At 37.7% G+C, this 25,593-nt stretch overlaps 4 protein-coding genes across 10 annotated transcripts in view; 2 read left to right on the top strand and 2 right to left on the bottom strand.

The window, feature by feature from the left end:
* The window catches only part of LOC101743514 (protein diaphanous), a 58,232-nt gene extending 56,960 nt beyond the window's left edge, over nucleotides 1-1,272 (bottom strand). For 2 of the 4 annotated variants that reach the window (XM_021351075.3, XM_062675388.1), the window contains exon 1: nucleotides 1,099-1,272. The gene's annotated coding sequence lies outside the window, so the exon portion shown is untranslated. Of the gene's footprint in view, nucleotides 1-1,026 lie in introns of all 4 variants that reach the window. The other 2 variants (XM_062675389.1, XM_062675390.1) reach the window with 2 other exon arrangements.
* Nucleotides 1,273-2,451: 1,179 nt separating this feature from the next.
* LOC101743651 (cysteine and glycine-rich protein 2) lies at nucleotides 2,452-12,370 on the top strand. Of its 2 annotated transcripts, none has more exons than XM_004930735.5 (5): nucleotides 2,452-2,716; nucleotides 3,233-3,412; nucleotides 5,135-5,266; nucleotides 11,033-11,320; nucleotides 12,024-12,370. In XM_004930735.5, the coding sequence occupies exons 1-5, from the start codon at nucleotides 2,596-2,598 to the stop codon at nucleotides 12,320-12,322; spliced, it is 1,020 nt and encodes a 339-aa protein (XP_004930792.2). In that variant the 5' UTR covers nucleotides 2,452-2,595; the 3' UTR covers nucleotides 12,323-12,370. The 2 variants fall into 2 exon arrangements, with proteins under 2 accessions (XP_004930792.2, XP_004930791.2); XM_004930734.4 differs by having other exon boundaries at nucleotides 2,467-2,716; nucleotides 11,997-12,370.
* Nucleotides 12,371-13,389: 1,019 nt separating this feature from the next.
* LOC101743896 (uncharacterized) lies at nucleotides 13,390-15,869 on the bottom strand. 2 transcript variants are annotated; one of them, XR_001139997.4, is made up of 3 exons: nucleotides 15,672-15,847; nucleotides 15,166-15,380; nucleotides 13,390-13,639 (listed from the first exon to the last, which is right to left on the bottom strand). XR_001139997.4 is itself a non-coding variant. In XM_004930736.5 (3 exons), exons 1-3 carry the CDS (start codon nucleotides 15,705-15,707, stop codon nucleotides 13,500-13,502), a joined length of 318 nt encoding a protein of 105 aa, XP_004930793.1. In that variant the 5' UTR covers nucleotides 15,708-15,869; the 3' UTR covers nucleotides 13,390-13,499. The 2 variants fall into 2 exon arrangements, 1 of the variants encoding a protein (XP_004930793.1); XM_004930736.5 differs by having other exon boundaries at nucleotides 15,166-15,307; nucleotides 15,672-15,869.
* Nucleotides 15,840-25,146, top strand: LOC101743652 (uncharacterized). Of its 2 annotated transcripts, XM_038019390.2 has the most exons (7): nucleotides 15,840-16,025; nucleotides 16,102-16,197; nucleotides 16,467-16,599; nucleotides 17,442-17,571; nucleotides 18,691-18,785; nucleotides 19,952-20,188; nucleotides 21,152-25,146. In XM_038019390.2, the coding sequence occupies exons 2-7, from the start codon at nucleotides 16,130-16,132 to the stop codon at nucleotides 21,245-21,247; spliced, it is 759 nt and encodes a 252-aa protein (XP_037875318.1). In that variant the 5' UTR covers nucleotides 15,840-16,025; nucleotides 16,102-16,129; the 3' UTR covers nucleotides 21,248-25,146. The 2 variants fall into 2 exon arrangements, with proteins under 2 accessions (XP_037875318.1, XP_062531383.1); XM_062675399.1 differs by having other exon boundaries at nucleotides 15,840-16,197.
* The last annotated feature ends 447 nt before the right edge of the window (nucleotides 25,147-25,593 follow it).

Below are 25,593 nucleotides of genomic sequence, written 5' to 3' on the forward strand. Positions count from 1 at the left end.
CAGTCACCTGGGATCGGCGCATCATGTTTTCTCCTTCGATACTCCTACATCATATACCATTTCTTCGCTCACTCCCTTCTTACACTTATCATCTTTCACGTAATCCATCCATTTCTTCTTAGGTCTACCTCTTCCTCTATAACCTTCCACATTCATAGTTTAACACTCTCTTGCCAACCTCATTTCCATTTTTTTTATCCAGCTTGTCCAATCATTAAAGCAATAAAAATAATAACAAGTGCACAGAAGGAAACAACAAGGATTTCACAACAAAGCATTTACTAGCATTCCTGCTTTAGATATGTGTATCTTCTGATTATCCCCTGTATATCTAAGCATAGTGATATGTATTACTAATTTACTGAATATTTTAATAACTCTGTTAATATCTCTGTTAAAAAAAAATTCTAATTTCGCCTTTACTTGGGAAGGCAGGAGGCTTAAGAATTAGGAGTACTAATATTGGGTACAGTAATGTGAGAATGGCTATTTATATTTTTATATCTTAGTTTCACTTAGTTTTTGGCATTCAAAAACTAAAATGTCAATAAATTTAAGCGGCGATTTTATTCAATTCAATATTTTATTTAAAAATACTTCGACGGATATTTTTATATTTTGTTACTCTTGAATCGTGATAAAAATCCTTTCCTTACATAAACTTGAAGTTCCATAGACTTAAGTTGGCAGAAGTTTATTTTTTAACTTTGTAACTAGTTATAAATTTTCTATATCATAAATTAAAACCGTTTAGATATGTGCAGTCTTAACAATACAATAAGTCTGAAGGCCATAAAACAAATAGTTACGTGAAGAAAAAAAAATATATGACTCAAAAATGTCAAAGTTTACGCGCCTATTTCTTAATAAACTAACTATTATAGTTTAATTTAATTATTCCTTATCGTAGACTAGACTCTCTACTTTCTGTCTGATTTTCAATTTAAATAAAAACAGAGATTTTTTCCATAGAAAATGGTAAAAACATGCAACTACTATTCGTCGGTGAGAGTCAACAGTTCTAACCTAAATAAATTGTGGTATAGTGCTTTGCAATCTGCTAAAAACCATTATGATAACAGCGTTGATATACTTTACCACTAAATAAACGTAGATTTAATACCAGATAAGTCCATAATCAACAATTTTTTGATAAAAACACGATAGATAACACATATTAACAGCACAACACATACGCAACTTAATAGTGATGCACTTGATTTTATTTTGGTCGTGAATCGACAAGAGTTTGAGTCAACGGTCGCTAGTGATGGATCATTGTTTGAATCGTTGTTTTCGCAGCGACATCTGTGTTTAATATTTTTCAACAGTGGAATTGTTTATAAGGTTTGCTATCGGAACACAATGGTCTGCAATCAATACGAATACCAAATTCACAGTGTAACTCGGGTTAAATAGTTACGGGAGCCTATAGAAATAATATAGTAAGAAAATAAAGGAGAATGCCACTCACTAGGGGCATGAAATCGAAATCTTTTTTTTTTTTTTTTTTTTTTTATTGCTTAGATGGATGGACGAGCTCACAGCCCACCTGGTGTTAAGTGGTTACTGGAGCCCATAGACATCTACAACGTAAATGCGCCACCCACCTCGAGATATAAGTTCTAAGATCTCAGTATAGTTACAACGGCTACCCCACCCTTCGAACCGAAACGCATTACTGCTTCACGGCGGAAATAGGCGGGGTGGTGGTACCTACCCGTGCGGACTCCCAAGAGGTCCTACCACCAGTGATTACGCAAATTATAATTTTGCGGGTTTGATTTTTTATTACACGATGTTATTCCTTCACCGTGGAAGTCAATCGTGAACATTTGTTGAGTACGTATTTCATTAGAAAAATTGGTACCCGCCTGCGGGATTCGAACACCGGTGCATCGCTACATACGAATGCATCGGACGTCTTATCCTTTAGGCCACAACGACTTCAAAATCTCTATTGTACAATGTAATTAATCTACCATATTTTAAGCCAACATGCTATCAGGATTAAATACCTATTAATTTAGGCTTACAACATAATACTCCACAATGCCAATCAGTTGTTTCCAAAAGGTTTCCAAAAGGTTGTTTCCGAAAGGTCCAAAAGGCTTAGAGCAGAGGTGGGCAAATATTTTGATAATCGGGCCACATTGCAGATGAAAATTTGACCTCGGACCAAGCAACATTTTTGAATCAAAATATTTATTTATCGAGTCATTTGAAATGAAATGATGAAAAATTTAAAAGAAAATTTATGTTAGACAAAAACTAATATTTGTGTTTTTAATAATAATATATACTATACAATGCTTCACGGGCCAGACAAAATTCTACGCCGCGCCACGGTCGCTACGGGCCGCCATTTGCCCAGGCCTGGCTTAGAGGATAAAGCATTGAATACGTTCTCCTTTATTAAAACTACATTAAAACCTAACAGAATTCATTTATTTTTCATATTACTACATTCTTCTGTTTTTAGTACTTTCAAAAACCGTCAAAACGAAATATTTTTTCATTTTCAAACATTGCTGTTTTCGTTACTATTCAAATTTTATTTCAATACATACCTACCCAAAAAAGTCAAGTTTAATTATGGATAAAGGTCAAGAACAAGTCAAAAAGCCATTTTGTGCTCGATGTTTTTTACCTGTGGATTCTGAAGACACCATTGAAATAGCAGGGCAAAGCTTTCATCGAATTTGCTGCACGTGTTGTAAGAGATTGTTCTGCTATTCACTTACTCTTAAGAATAATAAATAGCAATCTATTTAAATTTATATTTCAGGAATCAATAATCCTGAAGTATAAATGTAATCTAACCAGGTTTTTTCTGCGTAGACGGGTCAATGAGCCAAAGAGCTCACAGCACACGCTAGCATTCCCTGTGTGCTTAGTGCAAGTTTTTTAACGTTCTCGATAGCGTAAAAGTTAATTCAAATTTGTATGGAATTGGAACGTTTGTCTACGTTTGCTGCTAGGGGCGCTGTTCCTCCTGCATAAAAATTTGAGATAACTTTTACGCTATCGAGAACAATAAAAAGCTCTCACTAAGCATGCTGGTTACTGGTATTAATAGACATCTAAGTCTATTAAGGAATCTCATCCTTCAATCCGGAACGCATAATTGATTCGCATCAGTAATAGACTCTGCGGGTTAAAAGACGACCTACTACCAGTAATAAACTAGTAAAATTTCGTACTGGCAACAGATATGCAAATTCTATTACAGGCGTCTGCAGAACAATTCCGTCGGCGGTGAAGATGTTCTACGGGCACGTATTCTGCAATGGATGCTTCAAGCAGCACGTGCTAGATCGGTTTAGAGGCGAATGTCCATCTGTCCACACAAACTGGGCCCAGTGGACTTGTGGAAAGTTTGGAAATGGTCAGGAGGGGGATAATCCTGGAGGTTTGTTTGAGCTGGAAACTGTATTTCTCAGGAGCTTACACTCGGAAAGCAACAAGCGACATATATTTATTTTACACTTAATTTTAGTTACTTTCGCGATTCTTAAATTTACTGTAGTCTTTTTTAAATAACACAATTTTTGTGGGCTGATAGGAATTCTTCGGGGGGCGCTAAAGCAGGATTATGTTTGGTATCAGGTACTACATAATGCCCGGGTGCACGAAATTGACAGGCAGATACACAAAATACTAGGGATTCATTAAATCTCTACTAATACCACGACACTATTCAATTTGTGCGTACTGCGTATGATGAAGCAGTAGTTCAGTTGCAGCATCTCCTTTAGCAGTTTTATCGATAAAATCAGTGGATCATAATGAAAACATATTACCTAGTCAGGTCATAAATTCTGTCACATGTTTAATGTAAAATAATTTAAACAAGTTTATTCATTATGTAACCATTCATATACCAAAATGAACTTAACAAAACATAGATTCTTATGACACTAAAGTTTATTCAAAATGACCTCCGCGATTTTGAATACAGGCCTTCAATCTGCGCGGCCAGTCGTCTATCGCAGCACGAACGAGGTCCATGTCAATATCGGCGGCTGCCTTAATCAAGGATGTCTTGAGTGACTCCAAATTGGGATGAGGCTTTTAGCACGCCTTTTCCTCCAAGTGTTGCCATATCTTGTAATCTAACGGATTCAAATCTGGACTGGAGGAGGGCCAGTCTTCGTGCCGGATGAAGTCGATTTCACGCGCCGCCAGCCAGTCTTGTGTGCTCTTCGCTCTATGAGCTGGCGCCGAATCTTGTTGGAATACCCAGTGCCTGTTATTGAACATGGTATGAGAAACAGGTTCCACAAGGTTCGTCAGGACTGTATTTTGATACACAACTGCATTCGTTTTTACACCTTTCTCACAAAAATGTACCTCTGTTAAGCCCCAATAAGAAACTCCCAACCATACCATGAGCGAGGATGGAAAATGACCTCGTTGGACACGCGGAATACGGTTGCTCGCTTCTTCACTACTATGTGCGTACACCTTATCATTTTGTTTGTTGTAGCTCTCTTCTACGATAAAAATTTTTTCATCCGAAAAAAGAATTTCCCGATATTTTTTTCCCGCGTACCGCTTCAACAAAGCGCGGCATCTCTTCAGTCTCAGGCCCATTAGACGAGCATTCAAACGATGTCCTGTTTTTCTTCGATATGCCCGAAGCCCTAAGTCTTCATTTAACACCCTTTTCACCGTGGTTTTGCTTAACCCCATCTGAAGGGCCAACAGTTTCTGCTTACGTTTGGGATTTCTTTGAATTCGCGCCTTCACAGCTTTTATCACTGCTGGAGTCCTAACAGACCGAGGGCGACCACTTCTTGACCTGTCATCTACACTAGAGTCTTCATTGTATCGTTTGATGGTACGATAAACGAATCTTTTGGTTATATTCAAATTTTTCAGTACGTTAAAAATTTGAATTGGCGCGTAACCGCAACGATGCAACGCAATAACTGCAACACGGTCTTCTTTAAGCGTCCACTCCATAGTTAAAAATGAGTAAAATTCTAAAAGTATACATTTTTATTTTCATGAACAATTCGAAATTCGAATTCAATAAACTTTTTTGTGGCCAGCATTCTAAAAGAAAAGTTTTTACTGTGTGACAATACTTATGACCTGACTAGTTAATAGTTGTATTTGGTTCCATCAGCAAGCAGCAAATCAGAGGCCTCTGAAGGGAATACTAAACGCAGCGTCTGCTCTCGATGCCTTCAAATGATCAACGAGAATAACAAAATTGAAATTGACAAGCAGGCCTTCCATAGTCACTGTGCCAAGTGCTGTAAGTCGAGCTTCATTAAGATTTATAGTTTAATAGAAGGAGATTCTTACAGTTCGCCATATCGAAATGTCTTGGCTTGGTTTAATTTATGTTAAGCATTTGTCAGTTGAAACTGCGCGTCCTTAGGGTTTTTTATTGGCCTTGTAGGCAGATGGTTAGTTAGTGATTACCGCCGCCCATGGACGTCAGCAATGCCAAGGGCAGAACCGAACCGCTACCTACTGTTATGTACTCTCCAAAGCCTCGTTTGAAAAGGACATGTCATAGCGCTCGGGAAAAACCGTGACGGGTAGCTCATTCCAAAGGCGCATGGTACGTGGCAAAAGTGATCTGTGGAAGCGGACTGTGGATGGCAGTAGTTCTAGGTATTACGAATGAACTATAATTCGGTAGCGGGTGGCCCGATGGTAAATACTAGATGTAAGGATGATCTCAAACAATTGCTCAGAGCACTCCCCATGAAATATATGCTACAAAATACAGAGAGAACCAAAGTCCCTCCGCAGACCGAGAGGTTCCAAACGATCCTTGAGAATGGGATTATTGACTATGGGATCTAACGTTGCGAATAATTTTTATACTGTTGATCGTTTCCATTAGTTCATCAACAGAAATACAATAGTGTGCGAATATTAATTTTATGAGACACTATTGATGTGCCTTTGGAAAACATACAGCATTGTATTATGAAGAAGCAGTGTGTACTTAGCTTAGATTCCTTGTCTATGTCCAACCATAGACAGTCAATTTAGTTCCATCTTTAGCCGCTAGGTGCTGCCAGCAAGTATAAAGGGAGCGCAGCCATCTTTGATCTTCATAGCGTTGTGTACTTTCGTACTGTGAAGTCGCAAGTCCACAAATATTTATTCGACTTCTTATTAATTGCAAAAAATATTTATTTTGTGTTTCTATGAGTGTTATTTTGCAATCATTACGAGTATTGTTTACCAATCCTATCATCGGACGCCATGAATCACGCGTCATCTGTTGGAGGTGATGTTGAGTCAAGCTCCATAATTTCCGAGAAGGAAGATGTCCAGGCGAGACGCGATGGAGACGCCTCGCGTTCGAACAGCTCGTCAAGCGAAAAAGAACAAAAGGAGTCTCTGCGTAAGAAACGACGGGATTCAAAGGTAACGGTCGATCTTCGAATCGGCTCGTTATCCCACCAGGTCAGTGACGTTGTAAATCTAATAATGCATCAACTGTGTGTAACAATTGAATGTAACGAAAATTGTTGTAAACAAATTGATCTCGTCAATACGGAAATTTTGACAAAAACACAACAGATTTAAACTAATAATCTTTGTAACATAATTACTGAAAACTTTGACAAATCGTCTCCGTCAAGTTACCCGTAAAAAGCGTTTTAAATTGTATACGGAAAAAAGGGCCGTATGTATAGAAATAAGACGTCAAAGTTTAATTTCCGTGGTCTCTAACAAAGTATCCTGTTGCCAACGCACCACTCATTGAGGAATTTTTGTTTGATAATAGTAAATTGAAATCTATTCAGTCCCTCGGAGGGCTACAATCCTATTTGTCACGATCTCGTACAAAAGGTAAGCCAAACATTATAAACAATCATAGTCTGTAACATCTGGCACAATCCAGAGGGGGGCAATTGAAGACACCGACGGGAGGCACTGAGTGCCACCAAAATTGTAATAATTTGTAAACCATGTATGGTTACCAAATACCGTAAAAAAAAAAAAAAAAAAACAAAAAAAAAAAATACAAAAACAAAAAAAAAAAAAACTACCTTTTTCTGCGGAAGAAAAGCGACGGATCAATGCGTCCAATTTTGGATCTTCGAGAGTTGAACAAGGTCGTAAAGATAAAACACCTAACTGTTTTCGGACACCTAGGTACCAAACTTTCTCCACCCAGGGGACTGGATGATAGAATTGAACATTTCTCAGGAATATTTTTCTAGTATCAGTCGCAAAATTTCGTCGATACTTCTTGAGGATCAGTACCAAGGTACCAGTATCAGTACCTCCAGGAAGGAATCGGTACCTTCTTATGAGTTAGTATGAAATGACATGCCTACCCTTCGGACTGGCTTCAGAGCCACACCTTTTTGCTTCTATAACATGCGGGTCGCAGAGACCTTGCGTGCAAAGGGAACTCGAGTGCTAGTGTCTACTAGACGACTTCCTTTTTGGTCGACCAAGACAAATCCAAGTTGAAACTTCAGGCTGCAGAAGCTGTGAAGCTTTTGGATTAACCTTTTTTGCTTCCATAACATGCTGGGTCGCAGAGACCTTGCGTGCAAAAGGAACTCGAGTGCTAGTCTACCTAGACGACTTCCTTTTGGTCGACCAAAACAAATCCAAGTTGAAACTTCAGGCTGCAGAAGCTGTGAAGGTTTTGGATTATCTGGGCTGGCATGTCAATTTCCATTATATAGGGTGCTCGGTCGCTCGGTCGCTCGGTCGCGGAGATATTGCGTGCAAAGTCGAGTGCTAGCTTACTTACACGACTTAATCTTGTTTCACCAAGACAAATAAACGTTTTTGTTCCCATAGCATGCTCGGTCGCGGAGACCTCGCGTACATAGGGAAGTCAAATGTTAACGTACCTACGCGACTTTCTCTTGGTCCTTGAAGACAAATACACCTTTTTGCTTCCACAGCATGCTCGGTCGCGGAGGCATTGCGTGCAAAATCGAAGTGCTAGCTTACTTACACGACATGATCTTGTTTCACCAAGACAAATAAACGTTTTTGCTCCCATAGCATGCTCGGTCGCGAAGACCTTACGTACATAGGGAAGTCAAATGTTAACCTACCTACGCGACTTTTTCTTGGTCCATGAAGACAAATACACCTTTTTTGCTTGCATAGCATGCTCGGTCGCGGAAACATTGCGTGCAAAGGGATGTTGAGTGTTATCCCACCTACGCAAATCCCACCAGGTCCATCAAAAGAAGTCCAAGTTGAGTCTTCAGGCCACATAAGCTGTAAAGCTCTTGGATTATTTGGGCTGCCAAGTCAGCCTTACAAAAAATCAATTAGTACACTGGTTCAAGAGATGACATGTCTAGGGATTCGATGGAAAATTGCGAGAAAGGAAGTGGCCACTCAACAACATCCTAGCTCAAACTCTGACGGAATTACATCAATCTATGCTAACTTGCAAATTTTCTTGCGAAGTTTCAAGAAAAGGGGTAAAAAACAGGCCATCCTGCATGTGTTAACAATTAAATGCAGTGCTGACGCGGAGCCATATGTTAGACATTGCCGATACACAAAACCAACCACGGAAGCTTCGGACATGTGTAGGGGTTACAAATGCAGTGCTGACGCGGAGCCACATGTCAAACATTGCCGAGACCCAAAACCAACCATTTCCTGGCAACGGAAGCTTCGGACATGGGTAGGGGTTACAATTAGACAAAATATTAACGTCCTGTCTATGGTCAGCTCAACAACAGAAACGGCTCACCCACAAAAGAGCTATTTGCAATGGTAGTGACAATCAAAATGAATCTGAAAGTATTTCACTAACGTTGACCTTTCGATTTTTAAACCTAAGCGATAAGTTCAAGATAACTGTCAGCTTATCTCTCGGGGAGATACAACATCATAGCCGACAGGCTATCACGAGGAAATCAACCTGCGAAATGGCACTTTTTACCACAAGTGACCACAAAAGTTTTTCGAAAGTGGGGTCATCCGGATATAAACCCATTCGCCGACCAAGATTGGATACCTTCAGCAGACCGTAGAGGATGCAACTAGCATGGAGAATTCCTCCTCTCAACCTTCTCCCCAAAGTACTGACTCACTTCAACAGTGTCTAGGGAACCTACCTGGTAGTGTTCCCAGACTGAGCGAAAGCATTTGGGTTTCCAAGCCCTCAGATCCCGAACGCTAGATAACTCGCACGAAATCCAAAACCTGCCTCCTCCACAGGTTAAACATTAACCCTGAAAGCTTAAAGGGGGGGGGGGAGGTTGTACAAATAATAGACTGGTCTAAACAGGAGAAGATTTATTGAAAATTAGCTGGTGTCAATCCACTTTGTCAGCATACTTACCAGCAACTAGAAGATGGTGCATATGGTTACAGTTACAGTTACAGTTTTAAAATTGATCCTAAGTCTGCAGATGTTGCCAAATTCTTTCTTCTTTTCCAAAAAGAAAATTTTGCCTATAAAACAATCCTTCTGCATCATAAAGCAGCGCTGTCGACTTTCTGTGGGCGAAATACATGTAGGACAGCAAACATTCTCAAGCTCTCTAATAAAAATTGCTATTTTAAAAAAGCCATCGGAATAGCTAAACAAAATTCAACTACTTATTACAATTTTACTAAGTGTAGTCCCATTCACATGAGATCCGAGAATAGTTCTAAACTGGTTTTCTTCAAACCCAGCCACCACATCACGCCTCAATGTAGCTTGAAGGACACCAACAACCATGTTGCTGGCTACGGGACGCAGAGTTAATGACCTTACTTTGCTCAACATTTCTAAAGACAGTTTCTTTGATAACAGAGAAAAACATCTTTCTGATACCAGTCTTTGGGTCTAAAATTGAAATCCATTTTCGTCAATAATCTGCATAAGTGCTTTCTAAACATGAAACTAAAGACATGCCCGGTAAGATTCGTAAGGACTTTTTTCTAACTATGTGTGTTGTCACAAAAGCGGCATCCCGTACTGTAATTGGAAACTGGTCTTCGTTCAACCTTACGAGGTAATGGCATCAACGCATCTCTAAGAAGTTGTAGATCAGCAGTAGCCTCTGAGATGGATTGATAATGAACCAATGGACGAAATACTTTCTAGAGGCAATTGCAAATCATCCAAACGTTTACAATAATTATTGCCGAATAATAGAGCTTCGTAAAGATCCTCACGATTCTTTTTTTCAACACATTTACTTCTACATGATGTATATACATCATTTATACAATTTATACATTTTCTTGTATATACAAGATAAAATGTTTATTACAAACTTATAAATATTTTTTAATTATTGAATTAACATGGAAGTTAACAACTGTTTTTTTGATTTAATAATTATATAAATTATGAACATTATCATTGCGCTTCATAATTTTATTATGGCTTTACCTATTTCATCATAGCGTTGTGCTTAATAATTTCACCAGCAGATAACAAACACGTCTTCATAATACAATGCTGTATGTTTTCCAAAGGCACATCAATATTACGGTTTTACATAACAATAAAACCGATATTATGTGCCGAGAAGGAAAACATACAGCATTGCAGGAAGTTCTTCCTGGTGAAGACTATGAAGATCAAAGATGGCTGCGCTCCCTTTATACTTGCTGGCAGCACCTAGCGGCTAAAGATGGAACTAAATTGACTGTCTATGGTTGGACATAGACAAGGAATCTAAGCTAAGTACACACTGCTTCTTCATAATACAATGCTGTATGTTTTCCTTCTCGGCACATAATATCGGTTTTATTGTTATGTAAAACCGTAATATTATCGGGGATTGATACCATTTCCGATGGATACTATATTAATATTAATACTGTCTCCGTTATAAACATCACTCTCGACTCATGCTACTTTTAGTATTTGACATGCTACTTTTATTTTGGGCTATCATTTAAACAGCATTCATTTTGTCAACATTAGATTACATGGGTCTAGGCTCCGTTTTTTAGTTTTAGGTTAATTTTACATTAAATTAAATGTTAACTTAGTTTGGTAGCCTAATTCACTGTATCTCTTTGATGTTTGTAACCATTAATATACATATGTATATATTATTAGATTTTTGCCACACGGTTCCATCGTCCAACATCCACATCTGCTATGGTCAAGTCTTCTGCGAGCCTTGCTTCCAACATCACGTCTTGCACCGACATAAGGACAACCCCAATGAATTCTTCAAGCAATGCTTCGAGCAATTCGCGGACCCCAGATTTGCCGAGAATATGAAGCAATTTATGGCTGGCAAGGATGGTGCCCCGTTTGTTTTTATGCAAGGGCAACAACCGCCATTCTGTCGCTGTGGTACCGGCCCGCAAGAGTGGTTCGGTAATAGCGAACCAAAGAAATGTTAGTTTGCTTAAAAAAATCCTTTGCTAGTTTTGTGATGTGATAATGGGACAGCTGATAATAGGATTTAGTAAAATATAACCTATATACAATGAAACATAAAACGCAAATTTCTAATGGAATTCTGAATTGAAATTTTAATTTATTATAAATTGTTAAATGGATTATAACTTGAAGATGTTTGTATGCCAACGTTATTCATTATCAGCCCCGGTCACCGTCCTCGCCGAACCAGTCGCTTGCGACGAAGGACTCGGCGAGTAAATCGACCCATAGACACAGCCCACTGAGTTTCTCGCCGGATCTTCTCAGTGGGTCGCGTTTTCGATCCGGTGGTAGATTCTGCAAAGCACTGCTCTTGCTAGGGCCAGTGCTAGCAACACTTTCGGTTTGAACCCGTGAGCTTACCTACACGTTAGGGTGAAGCTGAAGTAGCCTCACAAGGCTGATAGCATAGGTAGAAAAAAAAACAGACCATAGTCGTTCATTGTTGTACACAAGCCTCTTAAAATTTCCACCACAATTTCCTGTCAATAAAATACATACATTTTTGCTTGATTATTAGTAAATATGCAAGTAGTAAGTATGTAAGTATTAGTCAGTATCGACACTTTTAACTTATATTAAAAGCCCTGCATGGTTACTGTTCCACATTACATCGTTTCTTTTTTCATAGGTGCGTAAGAATTAAACATTTTCACAGCTACAACGACCATAGACTGTAGAACCGATGATTCGACTTTAGAGCTGTCTTTTGAGAATCGCACGGATACATCGGACGTCCAGGAATCTAGCAATGTAGAGATTGAAACGTGTGGAGTTGAAAAAATTGAAAAACTGACGAAATACTTGCAAGCGACCGGCGCGGGCGAAAGGGAATGGAAGAATTTCGACGGGAATGTCATTTCTGAATCTTTAAACGGCTGGATTGACTTGCAGAAGGGAAAAACATCGGATTGTTTGAGTTGTTTGTGGCAAACTGGCTGTGTGTTTTACAATTAAAGCTGTTTCTTGTTATTAAAAATTAAATGTGTTGTTACAGTAATAAAATTTTGCTTTCTTTGTCCAATTAAACTTACAACTTGACCGTTGTTGTTGTTGTTGTTGTATGGATGGAGTGTGTGAATGACGATATGAGAGGAGCAAGTGTTGGGATGACCGCTGATAGAAGAGAATGGAAGAGAAAAAGTATATGGACCGGTGTTAATTCACTGACGATGGTAACATTGGATTATAACGCTTGGTATAAATAAATAATAAATAATATATTAAATTAAATCATTAACATATAATAATCATAAACATTGACCATACTGCGTTGAGCTGCGGTTCTAAAATGCCACCATTTCTCTTTTTGCTTAGATGTGTGGACGAGCTCTCAGCCCACCTGATGTTAAGTGGTTACAATGGCGGATCCAGGGGGAGGGTCATGGGGGTCATGACCACCCCCTGAGCTGGGTCCAGGACTTAGGTGGACCACTAATTGAATATAATGATTTTATTTATATATTTTGTCACCATACAGATTTTATGTAACTACATACCTTTAATATTTAATTAATTTAATATAATATAATTACTTTGTATAATGGCAAACGTTTGAGAACGAACGCATCTAAATTTGACTATGTGACCCCCTCCTGGCGCCAAAGCTGGATCCGCCCTTGAGTGGTTACCGGAGCTCATAGATACAACGTAAATTCCGCCACCCACCTTCAGACATGAGTTCTAAGGTCTGTTTTTACAGTAAATCGGCTGCCCCACCCTTGAAATCGAAAAGCATTAATGCTTCACGGCAGAAATAGGCAGGGTGGTGGAACCTACCAGTGCGTACTCACAAGACGTCCTGTAATTTCGCAAATTAGAATTTTGCGGGTTTGATTTTTATTACACGATGCTATTCCTCCACCGTGGAAGTCAATCGTGAACATTTGTTAAGTACGTATTTCACTAAATAGATAGTTAATTAATACAAATTATTTCACCCAAGAATTCATTCATTACACAACTTTTTTTTTGTATAAAATGGAATCTTCAATTCGTAAAAGCCCAAATAAAACGAATTCAAGTCAATTTTATGAACGATATTACACATGAAATTTTATTTAAGCCCACACAAGAGAATTGCAACTTTTTCACAAATTGTTTTTAAGTGGAACAGTTTACTTCTCGATTTGCTTCAATTATTTCCCTGTGGCTTATCCACGTCTCCCGAACAGTCTCTTTTCGGTGCTGTCCATATGTACTTATGAAAACATTCGGTGCAAAATAAATGGCTGTGGTAGATTCTCGTTTGCAGCGGAGTTTTGTGACAGACACCTAAAATACGGGCGGTACACATTTAAATACGGGCGCTTTGTTGATCGAGCTTATTACGGCGCGGTACTGTACGGAGCAGTACGGTACCGGTAAAATGGGGCGATTAGGGATTGAGAGGCGAATCGGGAAAAAACCGGGAAAATCTTTCGACGCTCAATATAAGTTTTATATTCGTTGCAAAATCTTCCATTTTTTGTAGTTTAATAGTAGAATGTTGAAAGTTCACAAAACAACTCTGAATATGCATGATAATAGCTGCTAACTTATAAAAAATCGCGTTTCAAATTAACTTCCTGTGGTGGTAATTATTTTAGTGCTAGAAACTTTGCTCTCTTTTATTTATTTGATAATAATAGAAGACGACTATGATTTATAAACGTTATTTAGTGTTTGAACCAGCATATATATTAAAGGTAAGTCTCAGTTGTTATTGGTTTTAATGTATTTGATTAAATAAAAATACATGTAAAAATCTGTTGTTTTTGGGGATATTGGGGACGTCTTAGGTACAAATAACAACGAAAAAGGGGCCAATTGGGATGAGAATACGTGAAATGGAAACGACCTAAGTATAAATAGGTACAGGTTTGTAGGGTTGTCTATGTAGTTATAACAATATTTTTTAAATTTGTTGGTAAAAATCTGGTTTATTCAAAGCGAAATTGGGAATAAGTCTTTAGTTGAAATAGATAAGCAATTTAATATAAGCAAGTCGATTTTGCAGAGACATGTAACAAGATCAATGAAATCTCAAGGTGGACAAAAGTGTCTAAGTAATACATAATAAAATATTTAATATTTGTTCAGAGTGGGGGTATTCATCTGATTAATCCATGGAATAACCGACACACCTAATCTCTTAACCCAGATAGAAATATCAGCACTGTCGATTGCAACTATAATTGAGGTGATGTCTGCCATGTACTTTTGTCAGTTTTTCAATTTTTTTTATTGATGATCACTTTGTTGGTGCAACTAAATAAATAAATAAATTAAAACTATATATAAAAATAAAAGTAGTGCCAACCCTAGCAAATTTCTCATTTCGTCCCAATTAACCGCAATTTTCGGGTAAATAGGGATTACACCTATTTTTGCATTTTTTGCTTAAACTGGAATGCTAGTTGCATAATTTTAAATTAGACAACAAAGATGCCCCCAAGACTCAATCATTTTGATCCTGATATAGCATTATATACATCAACAACTACCTTAAAATTGCTCATAAAGTTGGAATTTGTCCCTAATCGCCCCATTTTACGGTACGGCACGGTACGACGTGGCACGGCACGGCACAGTACGGCACGATACGGTACGCATATATGGTATGGTTTGGTATTGTGGAGATGTCTGTGTTGAATACGGAATGTTTCACAGCTAATATTAATGTGAGATTATTTACATTTAAAGGATATTGATGATCGATCGGATGAAGAATATTAAGGACTTTAACAGTACCTGAGCCAGCAAAATAGAATCGTCAACTAATTAAAATTTTTGATTGAAACAAATATTTGCTCACGTACAACATAAGCCGTCGTGGGTTTTATAGCTGATCGCGTCGTAATACTTTCCGTCGATTTCATCTTTTACTATAGTCGTCTTATTTTTCTGCTGTGTTGTTGTATCCTCCATTTCTAAATGTATATTTATCGTAAATTTAAGCACCTGAAATTGTTTCGATTTTGACTTTTGACATTGCCACCGAATCGTGTACTTGTAGTGTGTTTTGAAATAGACACTGAAAAATCGACCGTGTTTTATACATTTGTTTGTCAAAGATTAGAATAGTTTTATGATTTTACTCTTTTGTTTAAAGCGACAATACTTTAAGGTCCAGAATTTAGTGAGTATCTTCTGTTCAGCGTTATATTATTTGACGTTATGCTTTTATTTAATTTAATAACTAAGCCTTGTGATGAAATGATAGATGGTTTGGGGTACAACAGGAACTGAAGATCTAAGAAATGAATTAAGATAAATTAGAAATTAAACCTAAAAGCCTTCACCACTATGGTAATAATACACTTACATTTAGAACTTCGTCTAGTAATTCATAATGTAACATATTTAGCTTCAATCTTTCAAAGACACTCGACGGAAAATATTTCCTGTGTTAAAGAGAACCATAACAATAAATTCCGCAAAACAGTCTCTAGAAACGTATCAAAATATAAGAAAGACAAATGAAAAGAACAAAAAAATGCAAATGTGTGAGACGTCAAATGTCAAAATGTACTATTTCATTTGTCCAAATAACGTTAAGAAATTGACATTTCGGATTCCTAACAAAGTTGTTCAGAAGAAGCTGTTTACAGGCGTGGCCTTTTGAATCAAATGCATTTATTACCATAAGACTATGTACATTTAAACTTAAAATAGCCTGGTTGCGTATAAATAAGAATTTTGAATGTGCTTTAGACGAGAGGATCTGCGTAATTAAAGATTTCATGGTGTTACAGCTTCGACACTAATAAAACGAATTCAAAAATGTACGGTCGAAAAACACCGACCACTTATCGTTCTACACCGTCTGTGTATTCTCATTACACAGGGAAGTAAGTTGAAATAGTTTATTTAAGTAATTTTCATACTGATACTTCGTAGTATTCAAAAATCTTGTCCATACTAGTTCAAAATTTTAGCAAACCTTACGGCTGTATTCTCTGTTTATTTAGTGTTATTTATGTTTGTATTTTATTGCAAAACCCGATAGATTTGCTAAAATTCTAAAGTATTTTGCAATCATTATCAATCACCACCAATATGGCAGACACCATCTCAGTATTGGAAATGCGCATACGAAAAACCATAATTATTCTTTCAGGTCATCAACAAATCTACGCTCATCAAAGTCGGTGAGATCCCTACGAGTTCCATGGTACCAGAAGCCAATATTACATGATGCAGTCATTTTGGACCTGCAGAGAGGATCATTGCTCACTGCATTTCTTTCTTTGGTATGTTTGATAATGAGTATCTCAGGCCACTGGTGTAACAGTATCATTGCCACTTGATTATTCCGGAACACTCCTATAATAGTTTTTTGTAATGGGTGTGGCCTAAAAGACATCTGGTGTACTCCTATCCAGTGATGTGACTATTGGACTGTTCAAATCCTGTAGACAGTTACTGTTTTTGTGTAATGAAATAAGTATTTAGTTTTCTTAGTAAGTAAGTTCATGAATGACTTCCACAATAAAGGAATAAGATTGTGGAATAAAAATGGAGCAACCTGCAGCAAAACCTGCAAGTATATGTGTAATTATTAAACGATTGAGACATAAACCTAAAGTATCAAGGTGGGCGGGGACAGCATTTACATTGTGATGTCCATAGGCTTCAGTAACCACTTATTACTGGATGGGCCATGAGTAATATTGAATAATGGTTACTAGTTGTTTTTTTTTTTATGTGTGGTTTTCTATATGTCAGCTTAATAAGGCCTTTTATAAATTTTTGCCGACACATGCATTGTTTTAATGGCCATTTGTTTCATTAGTTAGTCAATACAATCACATTTATTCCTTAAAAAAATTGTATTGTGACCTAAAGAAAAGATCCCTGGGAACATTCCAAGCATTATGTGTACTTGAGTGCAAATCCTGTAGGCAGGTGCCAATTTTTAAGGTAATATGGGTTTAACATGGGGCTTTTTGGACTCAAACTTCGATTTCCAAACAAGACATTCTACACATTGAGGAAATGAAATAAACAATATGACATCACGACATACACTAATCTTTAGTGTAAATAGCGCTGTTATTGACAATACTCAATTTCATATTATAATTTATTTCAGTTCATGTCAATTTTCACATTTGCACAAAGTGTTTTCGACTTGTACTGCCTTTACATGGCGATGCCTGGATCCCATCATACTGGTTTCTATGTTGTCAGTTATGAATTTGTCTACGTTGGAAGCCCCCCAGGTGAGTTAAATATTACTGGCTTCGACTTTACTTGTGGTTACACATCGTATAATATCTAATCACCACCACTATTCGTTTTTAATGTAATCCTTAAAGTTGTTACAGTTTTCTTGCAGTATTTTAGATTAATGTATATATATTAATACGTGAAGCAAAAACGTTGTACCCTTTTTACGAAAATTGCATGGTTGGAGGAAAATTAAATTTCTCATACTTACAGAGAATATAGAGAAGGAATGCAGAATGCTTATATATTTTTTTAATTATCCATAAAAAATACATTAAATCAATAAAAAAAACAATACACACACTAACACACACATTTATACTCTTGTTTATTGTTACAATCTATGGTCAAATTAAGAATAGTTTAATATTGTTTGTATTTAATATGTATTATTTGCAGTGGCGAAATCTGTGATTGTAGAACAATTATTATGTATATAATAGAATAATAGAAATGTGTCTATAGAACTATCATAAATTTCAAACTTATAATTGAAATTAATTATGGTCGAATTTCGAACAACCGGCGATCACTAGTATCTATAAATATACTAGTAGTATATTATGTACTTATGTAGTACACAAAGAGATTATTGTATTGTCTTCATAGATAGATTGCATAATATGTTAAGGGGAAACAGTGTACCCTAAAAATATTAATTAAATTACTGAAATAAAATAAAGATTTATATTAAAAATGAAAATGATTATAGATATGTTTAACAACATTTAAATAAGACTATCTTTGCATTCTCCGGTCATCGTCCTCGTCGAACCTGTCGCTTGCGACGAAGGGCTCGGCGAGTAAATTAACCCAGACACAGTCCACTGAGTTTCTCGCCGGATCTTCTCAGTTGATCGCCTTTCCGATCCGGTGGTGGATTCTGCGAAACACTGCTCTTGCTAGGGTTAGTGTTAGCAACATCGTCAGGTTTGAGCACCGTGAGATCACCTTCTTGATAGAGTTATGCGGACATAGCTTCTCCATGCTATCAACATAGGTAGGATTAAAAAGCATTAAAAAATTGCATTCTTAAATTATAATCGTTTTAAAATAATATAGATGTAATTGTATGAGAAAAGGTTTATTATATATTTATTTTTCATTTTCAGTACGCAATGTTTTGATAATATTTTCGCTTTTCTCATGGTTGGGTTCCATCGCCGTGTTGATAACGAGCATAATATTAATCAACGCTTTAAGGAAGGTAATGTAATTTTAATGTTAAATCATCATTCTTCGTAGTAGTCGTCGTGGCCTAAAGGATAAGACGTCCGGTGCAGCGATGCACCGGTGTTCGAATCCCGCAGGCGGGTACCAATTTTTCTAATGAAATACGTACTCAACAAATGTTCACGATTGACTTCCACGGTGAAGGAATAACATCGTGTAATAAAAATCAAACCCGCAAAATTATAATTTGCGTAATCACTGGTGGTAGGACCTCTTGGGAGTCCGCACGGGTAGGTACCACCACCCCGCCTATTTCCGCCGTAAAGCAGTAATGCGTTTCGGTTCGAAGGGTGGGGTAGCCGTTGTAACTATACTGAGACCTTAGAACTTATATCTCGAGGTGGGTGGCGCGTTTACGTTGTAGATGTCTATGGTCTCCAGTAACCACTTAACACCAGGTGGGTTGTGAGCTCGTCCACCCATCTAAGCAATAAAAATAAAAGTAAAAACTTCCAGTCCCTTCTCCCAGTCACCTGGGGTCGGCGCAACATGTTTTCTCCTCCCACACTCCTCTATCATATACCATTTCTTCGCTCACTCCCCTCTTACACATATCGTCTTTCACGCAATCCATCCATTTCTTCTTAGGTCTACCTCTTCCTCTACATTCTTCCTCTATCCTTCCACATTCATAGTTAACATTCTCTTACCAAACTCATTTTCATTTCGTCTCGTAACACGTCCATATCATCCCATAAACGCACTTCTCAGCTTCTTTGTCACAGGTGCCACTTTCAGACTTCCTCTAACATATTCATTCCGCATTCTATCCATTCTCGTTACTCCACACATCCATCGCAACATTCGCATCTCTGCTGCATGCAATCGCAATTGCGTGTGATGGGCGCCTAAGAATACCCCCAACCCAAACTTAGCTCATGAGTGTCGTAGAAGCCTGACCAAAGCCAAATAAAACCTAAGCCCTAATTAGCTGCGATGTTATTTTAAAACTGCGATATCTTCTTCTAAAATACTCATTGAAATCAAATTATGTAAAGGGCAAATTTCTTTTAAATTAAATACTTGTAACGAATAACATATTTATTTGGATAAGGATTAATAACGTCTTTATAAAAAAACCTTAACAGATAAAGCTGTTAGTTATACACTATGCAATAGACAAAATTTTTTTTTTTTCAGGAATACGAAAAGCGAACGGTTCCCTGGCTGTACGCCTTCGGAGTTTTCATCATTTTCCGTTTCTTCGCGTTTATTTTCGCTTCGATAGTGAACGACATGATATTCGCTTACAACATCATGATGTGCTTAATATGGATAGTGTTCTGCGTGGGTGGCGTCTACGGTTGGCTGCTGGTGTACAGCCTGTATCTGGAGCTGGCTGATCTGACCAAGCTCGAAGATTTGGCGCATCTGAGGGTAAGCGGTGATCGCTTTTGGAACTGACGAAGAATGGAACCACTGGTCTTTTTGATTTTTTATTGTCTAGATGGGTGGACGAGCTCACGGTCCCAATGGTGTTAAGTGGTAATCGGAGCCAATAGACATCTAAAACATAAATGCAGCTATCTTCCTTGAGATATGAGTTGTAAGGCCTCAGTATTTACTCGTCGAGCTCCTCGTCGCAAGACGGGTTCGACGAGGACGCTGACCGGTGCTTGTGGTACCTAAAAGCACCGTTAGTGGATCGGGAGGATCCGTAATGACGTGTTTTGGGCGACGTCGACTGTTTACCATTCGGTCCGCAGAATCGGCTATGTAGTTCCCGGCGGCCACGATGAGAGGAATCTCGTGTCGTGCCGCTTTATCGAAGTTTTAATTGCAAACATAAATGTCGCTTAAATAGCCTTTCACTGCTCGATATAATTTCCACTTGCTACACTAGCGCCATTTAATAAAGTATAAGAAGTCCGGTGCATTCGTATCGAGCGATGCACCGGTGTTCGAATCCCGCAGGTCCACCAGGCAGGGGTACCAATTATTCTAATGAAATACGTACTTGACAAATGTTCACGATTGACTACGACACGGTGAAGGAATAACATCGTGTAATAAAAATCAAACTTGCAAATTTTAATTTGCGTAATTACTAATGGTAATTACTAACTCACAAGAGATCCTACTCTTGTGAGTCCGCACGGGTTAGGTACCACCGCCCTGCCTATTTCTTCCGTAAAGCAGTAATGCGTTTCGGTTTGAAGGGTTGTTTTAACTATACTTGAGACCTTAGAACTTATATCTCAAGGTGGGTGGCGAATTTAGGCAGTAACCAGTGGCTCCAGTACCCACTTAACACCAGGTGGGCTGTGAGCTCGTCCAACCATATAAGCAATAAAAAAAAGAGTATTTCTTTGTTTGCTAAATTCAGTATTTCTTTCTCAGATGGGAACAATGGCGTCGTTGAATGCGTCCATAGCTGGGTCGCGACCGACGACCCCGCACAGCACGGTGTCCACGATGCCGGCTTCGCAGATATGATGCCACGAGGCGCAGGGTTCGATTCCTGAGTGTGTTCCGCTTAATGAAAGTCTCGAAACCCCTGTATGATATCTTTTTTTTTTTTTTTTAATCAATTCCACCGTAACAACTTCAGTAAGGATCTGATGTTTTTCAGAATCGATTTTATTAATCGATTTTTTTTATGACTACAACTTCTTAAGTGTATAATCTTGTATTAAGGAGGGTAGAAGTAACTAGCGTCGTCTTGTATAGGGGAAAAGTAGATAAAGTGTCCGTCTGTAAACAGCAAGTTGTTGTTGGAAGACTCACCGACATATCGCTAGTGTAGGGAGTGGAAATTATATGAATATAGTAGTTTTGAACAGAGCAAAGTGTAGTAGTTTATGGCGCTGTTTTTACTAAAATCTTTCCTCTTGCTACAGTGGCGCCATCTTAATTACCTCCCTTTCAGCGGACACTCTTTAATACACTGATTTTTAAAGGGATTTTATGATCTGGTAACTAAGACCTTCAAGTCATGTCTTATTTTAATTTCTTACTTATATGAAAAATGAGTGATGAATGAATTTGAGACATTAACCAACTAGGATGAAATTAAATGAAATTATGTGAGATGATATGGGATGAAATATAATCTCAGTAAAACGGTGGTCATTGACTGAGATTTTTTCAGTGGACTTTTTGGAGGATCCCGAGAAGTTACGTCCAGCGGCTTTGTTTTATTTTCTCAAATTTGTGCACTTTCACAGTTATATTAAACAGTTAATAAACCACCGTTATTATACATTGAAACCTGAAGAAACACTAAATAGACGAAATAAAGCAAATCACACAACTTCACTCCTCGCGTTCCCGCCAAAAAGTCCTAATACACTGAGATGGAGCTCCTTAGTTCTACCCTACATATTTTATATGTAAGAATTGCTTGTTTGTAATGGAGAGGTTCGCACATGGTTATATTAACTTGAAATTTTATTATCAAGATTACTTATTACTATTTAAGAGATTTGACCACGATTATATATAAATGTTACAAGCACCAAGGTCGCGGGTAGACTGTCGATATTGTTTTGTATTCCATTGATCCGCTGTTCGAAGGGTCATTGACCTAACGAGTCCAATTATCTTTTATTGTTGTTACATTGCGTGGTTTACAAGAGTAACAAATGTAACGCGGTTTTCTGCCCCAGCCGTGTTAAATGTCGCCGCGGCACAACTCCTCAGATATTTGCCCAGTGAATTAGTCTCAAAACAACCCAGATGTGGGGCCGTTTCTGCCGTGAAGCAGTAATGCGTTTCGGTCCGAAAAGTAAGGCAGCCGTTTTAACTGAGACCTTAGAACTCATGTCTGTAGTTGGGTGGCGGCGTTTGTGTTGTTGATGTCCATGGGCTCCGGTGACGACTTATCACTAGGACGACCGTGAGCTCGTCCACACAGTTAATCGCTTAAAGGAACTTTAGTTTTTCACGCGCGATAAATTTCAATGTGCGAACTTAGAAATGCAGAACTGAAATTTTAGTTTTTTTTTTAGTTTTTATTTTTAAATATGCCCTTATTGGTTTTATGTATCTTCCGTCCTACTTTAACTAGATTTATTTTAAGTAATTTTCTTTTATCGACGCATATGATGTTTAAGTATTTAAGGGACTCTTTATTTTTGATAGATTAATGTTTTTTATTGTCACAACAAATCGAAGTTGATTTAAATAATATCGCAGTGATATTTAAGGAAACATACACCGTAGTATTTTCTTTAGCTTAAGCCAGTTGCACACACGCTTACGAAAAATCACTTTTACGATTTTATGTCGGTAGTTCTTTTTCGTTTTATCCTTTAGGCCACGACGACTTCATAACGGCGATTCTAAGCTCTGTGAGTTTTTTTTGTTTTTATTGTATGAAGTTTTGATTATTTACTTGTGGTCTATTGAATGTTATTGATATTGCATTTAATAGTTTTTTTTCTAAAAAGAAATAACAATTTTAGAGATATATTTTTTGAATATTTCAAATGTAGGGTAGTTTTTATTTTTCTAAGTTTTATTTTAATCAATATTAATTATATGAAGAAACTATGAACTTTATTCGCTCTTTGTACATTGAGCTTTTGAGTGTGTTCACGTCGATGACTTTTTAAAAGTCATAATTGCAATACGTCAGTAATTAATTGGCACTTAGTTTATTGTATGTTATTTTAGAATTAACTTAGAAATATTGCACCTTTAAAATTGAAGTGGTTTAATCCGAAAGGCTTTTTTTTTTTTCTTTGATAAGCGCCAAAAATGTAATTGAAGTATTGTATTTTTTTTTTATCTTTTCAATTTTAATGCTTAAAGTATGCGGTTAATTTAAAAGAGACGGGAAGAGTACTTTATCCTTTTCTAGACTAAAACGATGCCTCCAATGAAACACTACTCTAACTGAAAATTTTGAAATTTTCGTTTTTCACGCAAATCGCTTCACTATTTTAAAAGTATTACAAATCATTATTGATGGGGTTCGAAGCAAGAGTAAATCGGCTAGTTACACAAGAAAAAACCATAAATATATCTGCAATAATAAAGATTTTATCAACTTTTTTCGTTTAAATGCTCCTCCTGTAAACCTTCGATAAAGCGGCACGACACGAGAACCCTCTCATCGTGGCCGCCGGTAACTACATTCCCGATCCTGCGGACAGAATGGAAAGCAGTCGACGTCGCCCAAAACACGTCATCTCGGATCCTCCCGATCCACTAACGGTGCTTTTAGGTACTTCAAGCACCGGTCACCGTTCTCGTCGAACCCGTCGCTTGCGACGAAGGGCTCGACGAGTAAATTAACTCTCAGACACAGCCCACTGAGTTTCTCGCCGGATCTTCTCAGTGGGTCGCGTTTCCGATCCGGTGGTAGATTCTGCGAAGCACGGCTCTTGCTAGGGTTCGTGTTAGGAACATCGTCAGGTTTGAGCCCCGTGAGCTCACCTACTAAAGTTAGGGTTACGCTGACATAGCCGCTAGGGCTATCAGCTTAGGTAGGACAAACAAAATAAACCTACGAATTTGGAGTTAGCGTAGTGTTCATTGGAGGCATCGAAAAGAGACTGTTCAATTTTTCTAACTGATAGAATACATTTTTGTTTATAAGTAGTTCAAGGTGTAAGGCATTTAAAAAAAAAATTAAGCTACTTCAATTCAATTGTAACTATACTATAAGACGCGCCAAACGAATCTAAAATGGCGGCGGCGATCATGCGCTCTCACTCTAAACTATTGCTGTCTTTAGTCGCACACGGCGCGTACTGCATGCAAAAAAGATGCTACTTATATAACAGTTTGTAGTCTACCCACAAGTTGTAAATAACGTCCATTTGATATTATAATATTGACAGAATAAATATTTTTTCTTGTTTAAAAAATAAGCACAAGAACATTAATACAGTTAATAATTCAATCGGTGTCAGATAGAGAGGGTTATAGGAACATGTGACGTCAGGTCTAGTTTGAAGTTAACGCAGCGAAATATACGACTCCGAAAAAGATATTTATTAATTACTAGCTGACCCGACAAGCATTGTTTTGCCATATACATTATTTCTAGGTTTTTTTTTTTGGTAGATCACCCTTAATATATAAGGGTATGAAAAATAGATGTTGACCGATTGTCAGAGCTACCCGATGTGCACACAAAATTTCATGAGAATCGGTTGAGAAATTTCGGAGGAGTTAAGGAACAAACACCGCGACACGAGAATTTTATATATTATAGATTATTGAGATGTCACAATAACTCCTTCTGGTTGGTTATGTTTGGTGTTCGGCAATCGAAGTGTTTTTAGTTTAAGTCCAATAAATGTAACAATATTATTAATGAATCCGTCCAAAATATGAATATCATGTAGTGTTTGTATTATTAATAAATTTATGAACTTTTTTAATTAGTCTTTTATTGATATACGATTGGAGGGATGAGGTGTCGGTGGTATTTGTCTCGGCGGAATAACACGACGACTCAGTGTTGTTTTGAAGTGATAATTTGTTATGGATGAGTAAACCGCTTCGTTACGTAACGCGTTACGGCGTCAGTCTGTCTGTCGTCTCTTTCTCTAACGCTTATGGCAACGGTAGCAAGAACGTAACTCCTAATGTATCTTCAATTTATTGACGATATTGACGAATATACAATTCGACAGTAATTAAGACTTGCTTTTCCAAACAATTTCTTTTATTGAATTTCAAGGGAATAACAACAGGACTCCACCCCGTTTGGCTCTCAAGCCGGAATGTATAGTGTTTACATTTAGGACGCCCGAGCTACCCGAGCGCCTCCGATGGAGACCTAACAACTCAAGAGCAGCTGCTTCGCGAATGAATCTACTACCGGA

The sequence above is a fragment of the Bombyx mori genome, chromosome 23 (assembly GCF_030269925.1).
Source record: "Bombyx mori chromosome 23, ASM3026992v2".
NCBI classification, from domain to species: Eukaryota; Metazoa; Arthropoda; class Insecta; order Lepidoptera; family Bombycidae; genus Bombyx; species Bombyx mori.

Coding starts and splice junctions, on each gene's coding strand:
- LOC101743651 (XM_004930735.5), top strand. CDS start 2,596: ATGGATAAAGGTCAAGAACAAGTCAAAAAGCCATTTTGTGCTCGATGT. Junction 2,717..3,232: donor TCGAATTTGCTGCACGTGTT/GTAAGAGATTGT, acceptor ATTCTATTACAG/GCGTCTGCAGAACAATTCCG. Junction 5,267..11,032: donor TAGTCACTGTGCCAAGTGCT/GTAAGTCGAGCT, acceptor ATATATTATTAG/ATTTTTGCCACACGGTTCCA.
- LOC101743896 (XM_004930736.5), bottom strand. CDS start 15,707: ATGTTACATTATGAATTACTAGACGAAGTTCTAAAT. Junction 15,308..15,671: donor TACTAGACGAAGTTCTAAAT/GTAAGTGTATTA, acceptor AAACAATTTCAG/GTGCTTAAATTTACGATAAA. Junction 13,640..15,165: donor AACCCACGACGGCTTATGTT/GTACGTGAGCAA, acceptor CCCGTATTTTAG/GTGTCTGTCACAAAACTCCG.
- LOC101743652 (XM_062675399.1), top strand. CDS start 16,130: ATGTACGGTCGAAAAACACCGACCACTTATCGTTCTACACCGTCTGTG. Junction 17,572..18,690: donor CTACGTTGGAAGCCCCCCAG/GTGAGTTAAATA, acceptor TTTCATTTTCAG/TACGCAATGTTTTGATAATA. Junction 20,189..21,151: donor AAGATTTGGCGCATCTGAGG/GTAAGCGGTGAT, acceptor TTTCTTTCTCAG/ATGGGAACAATGGCGTCGTT.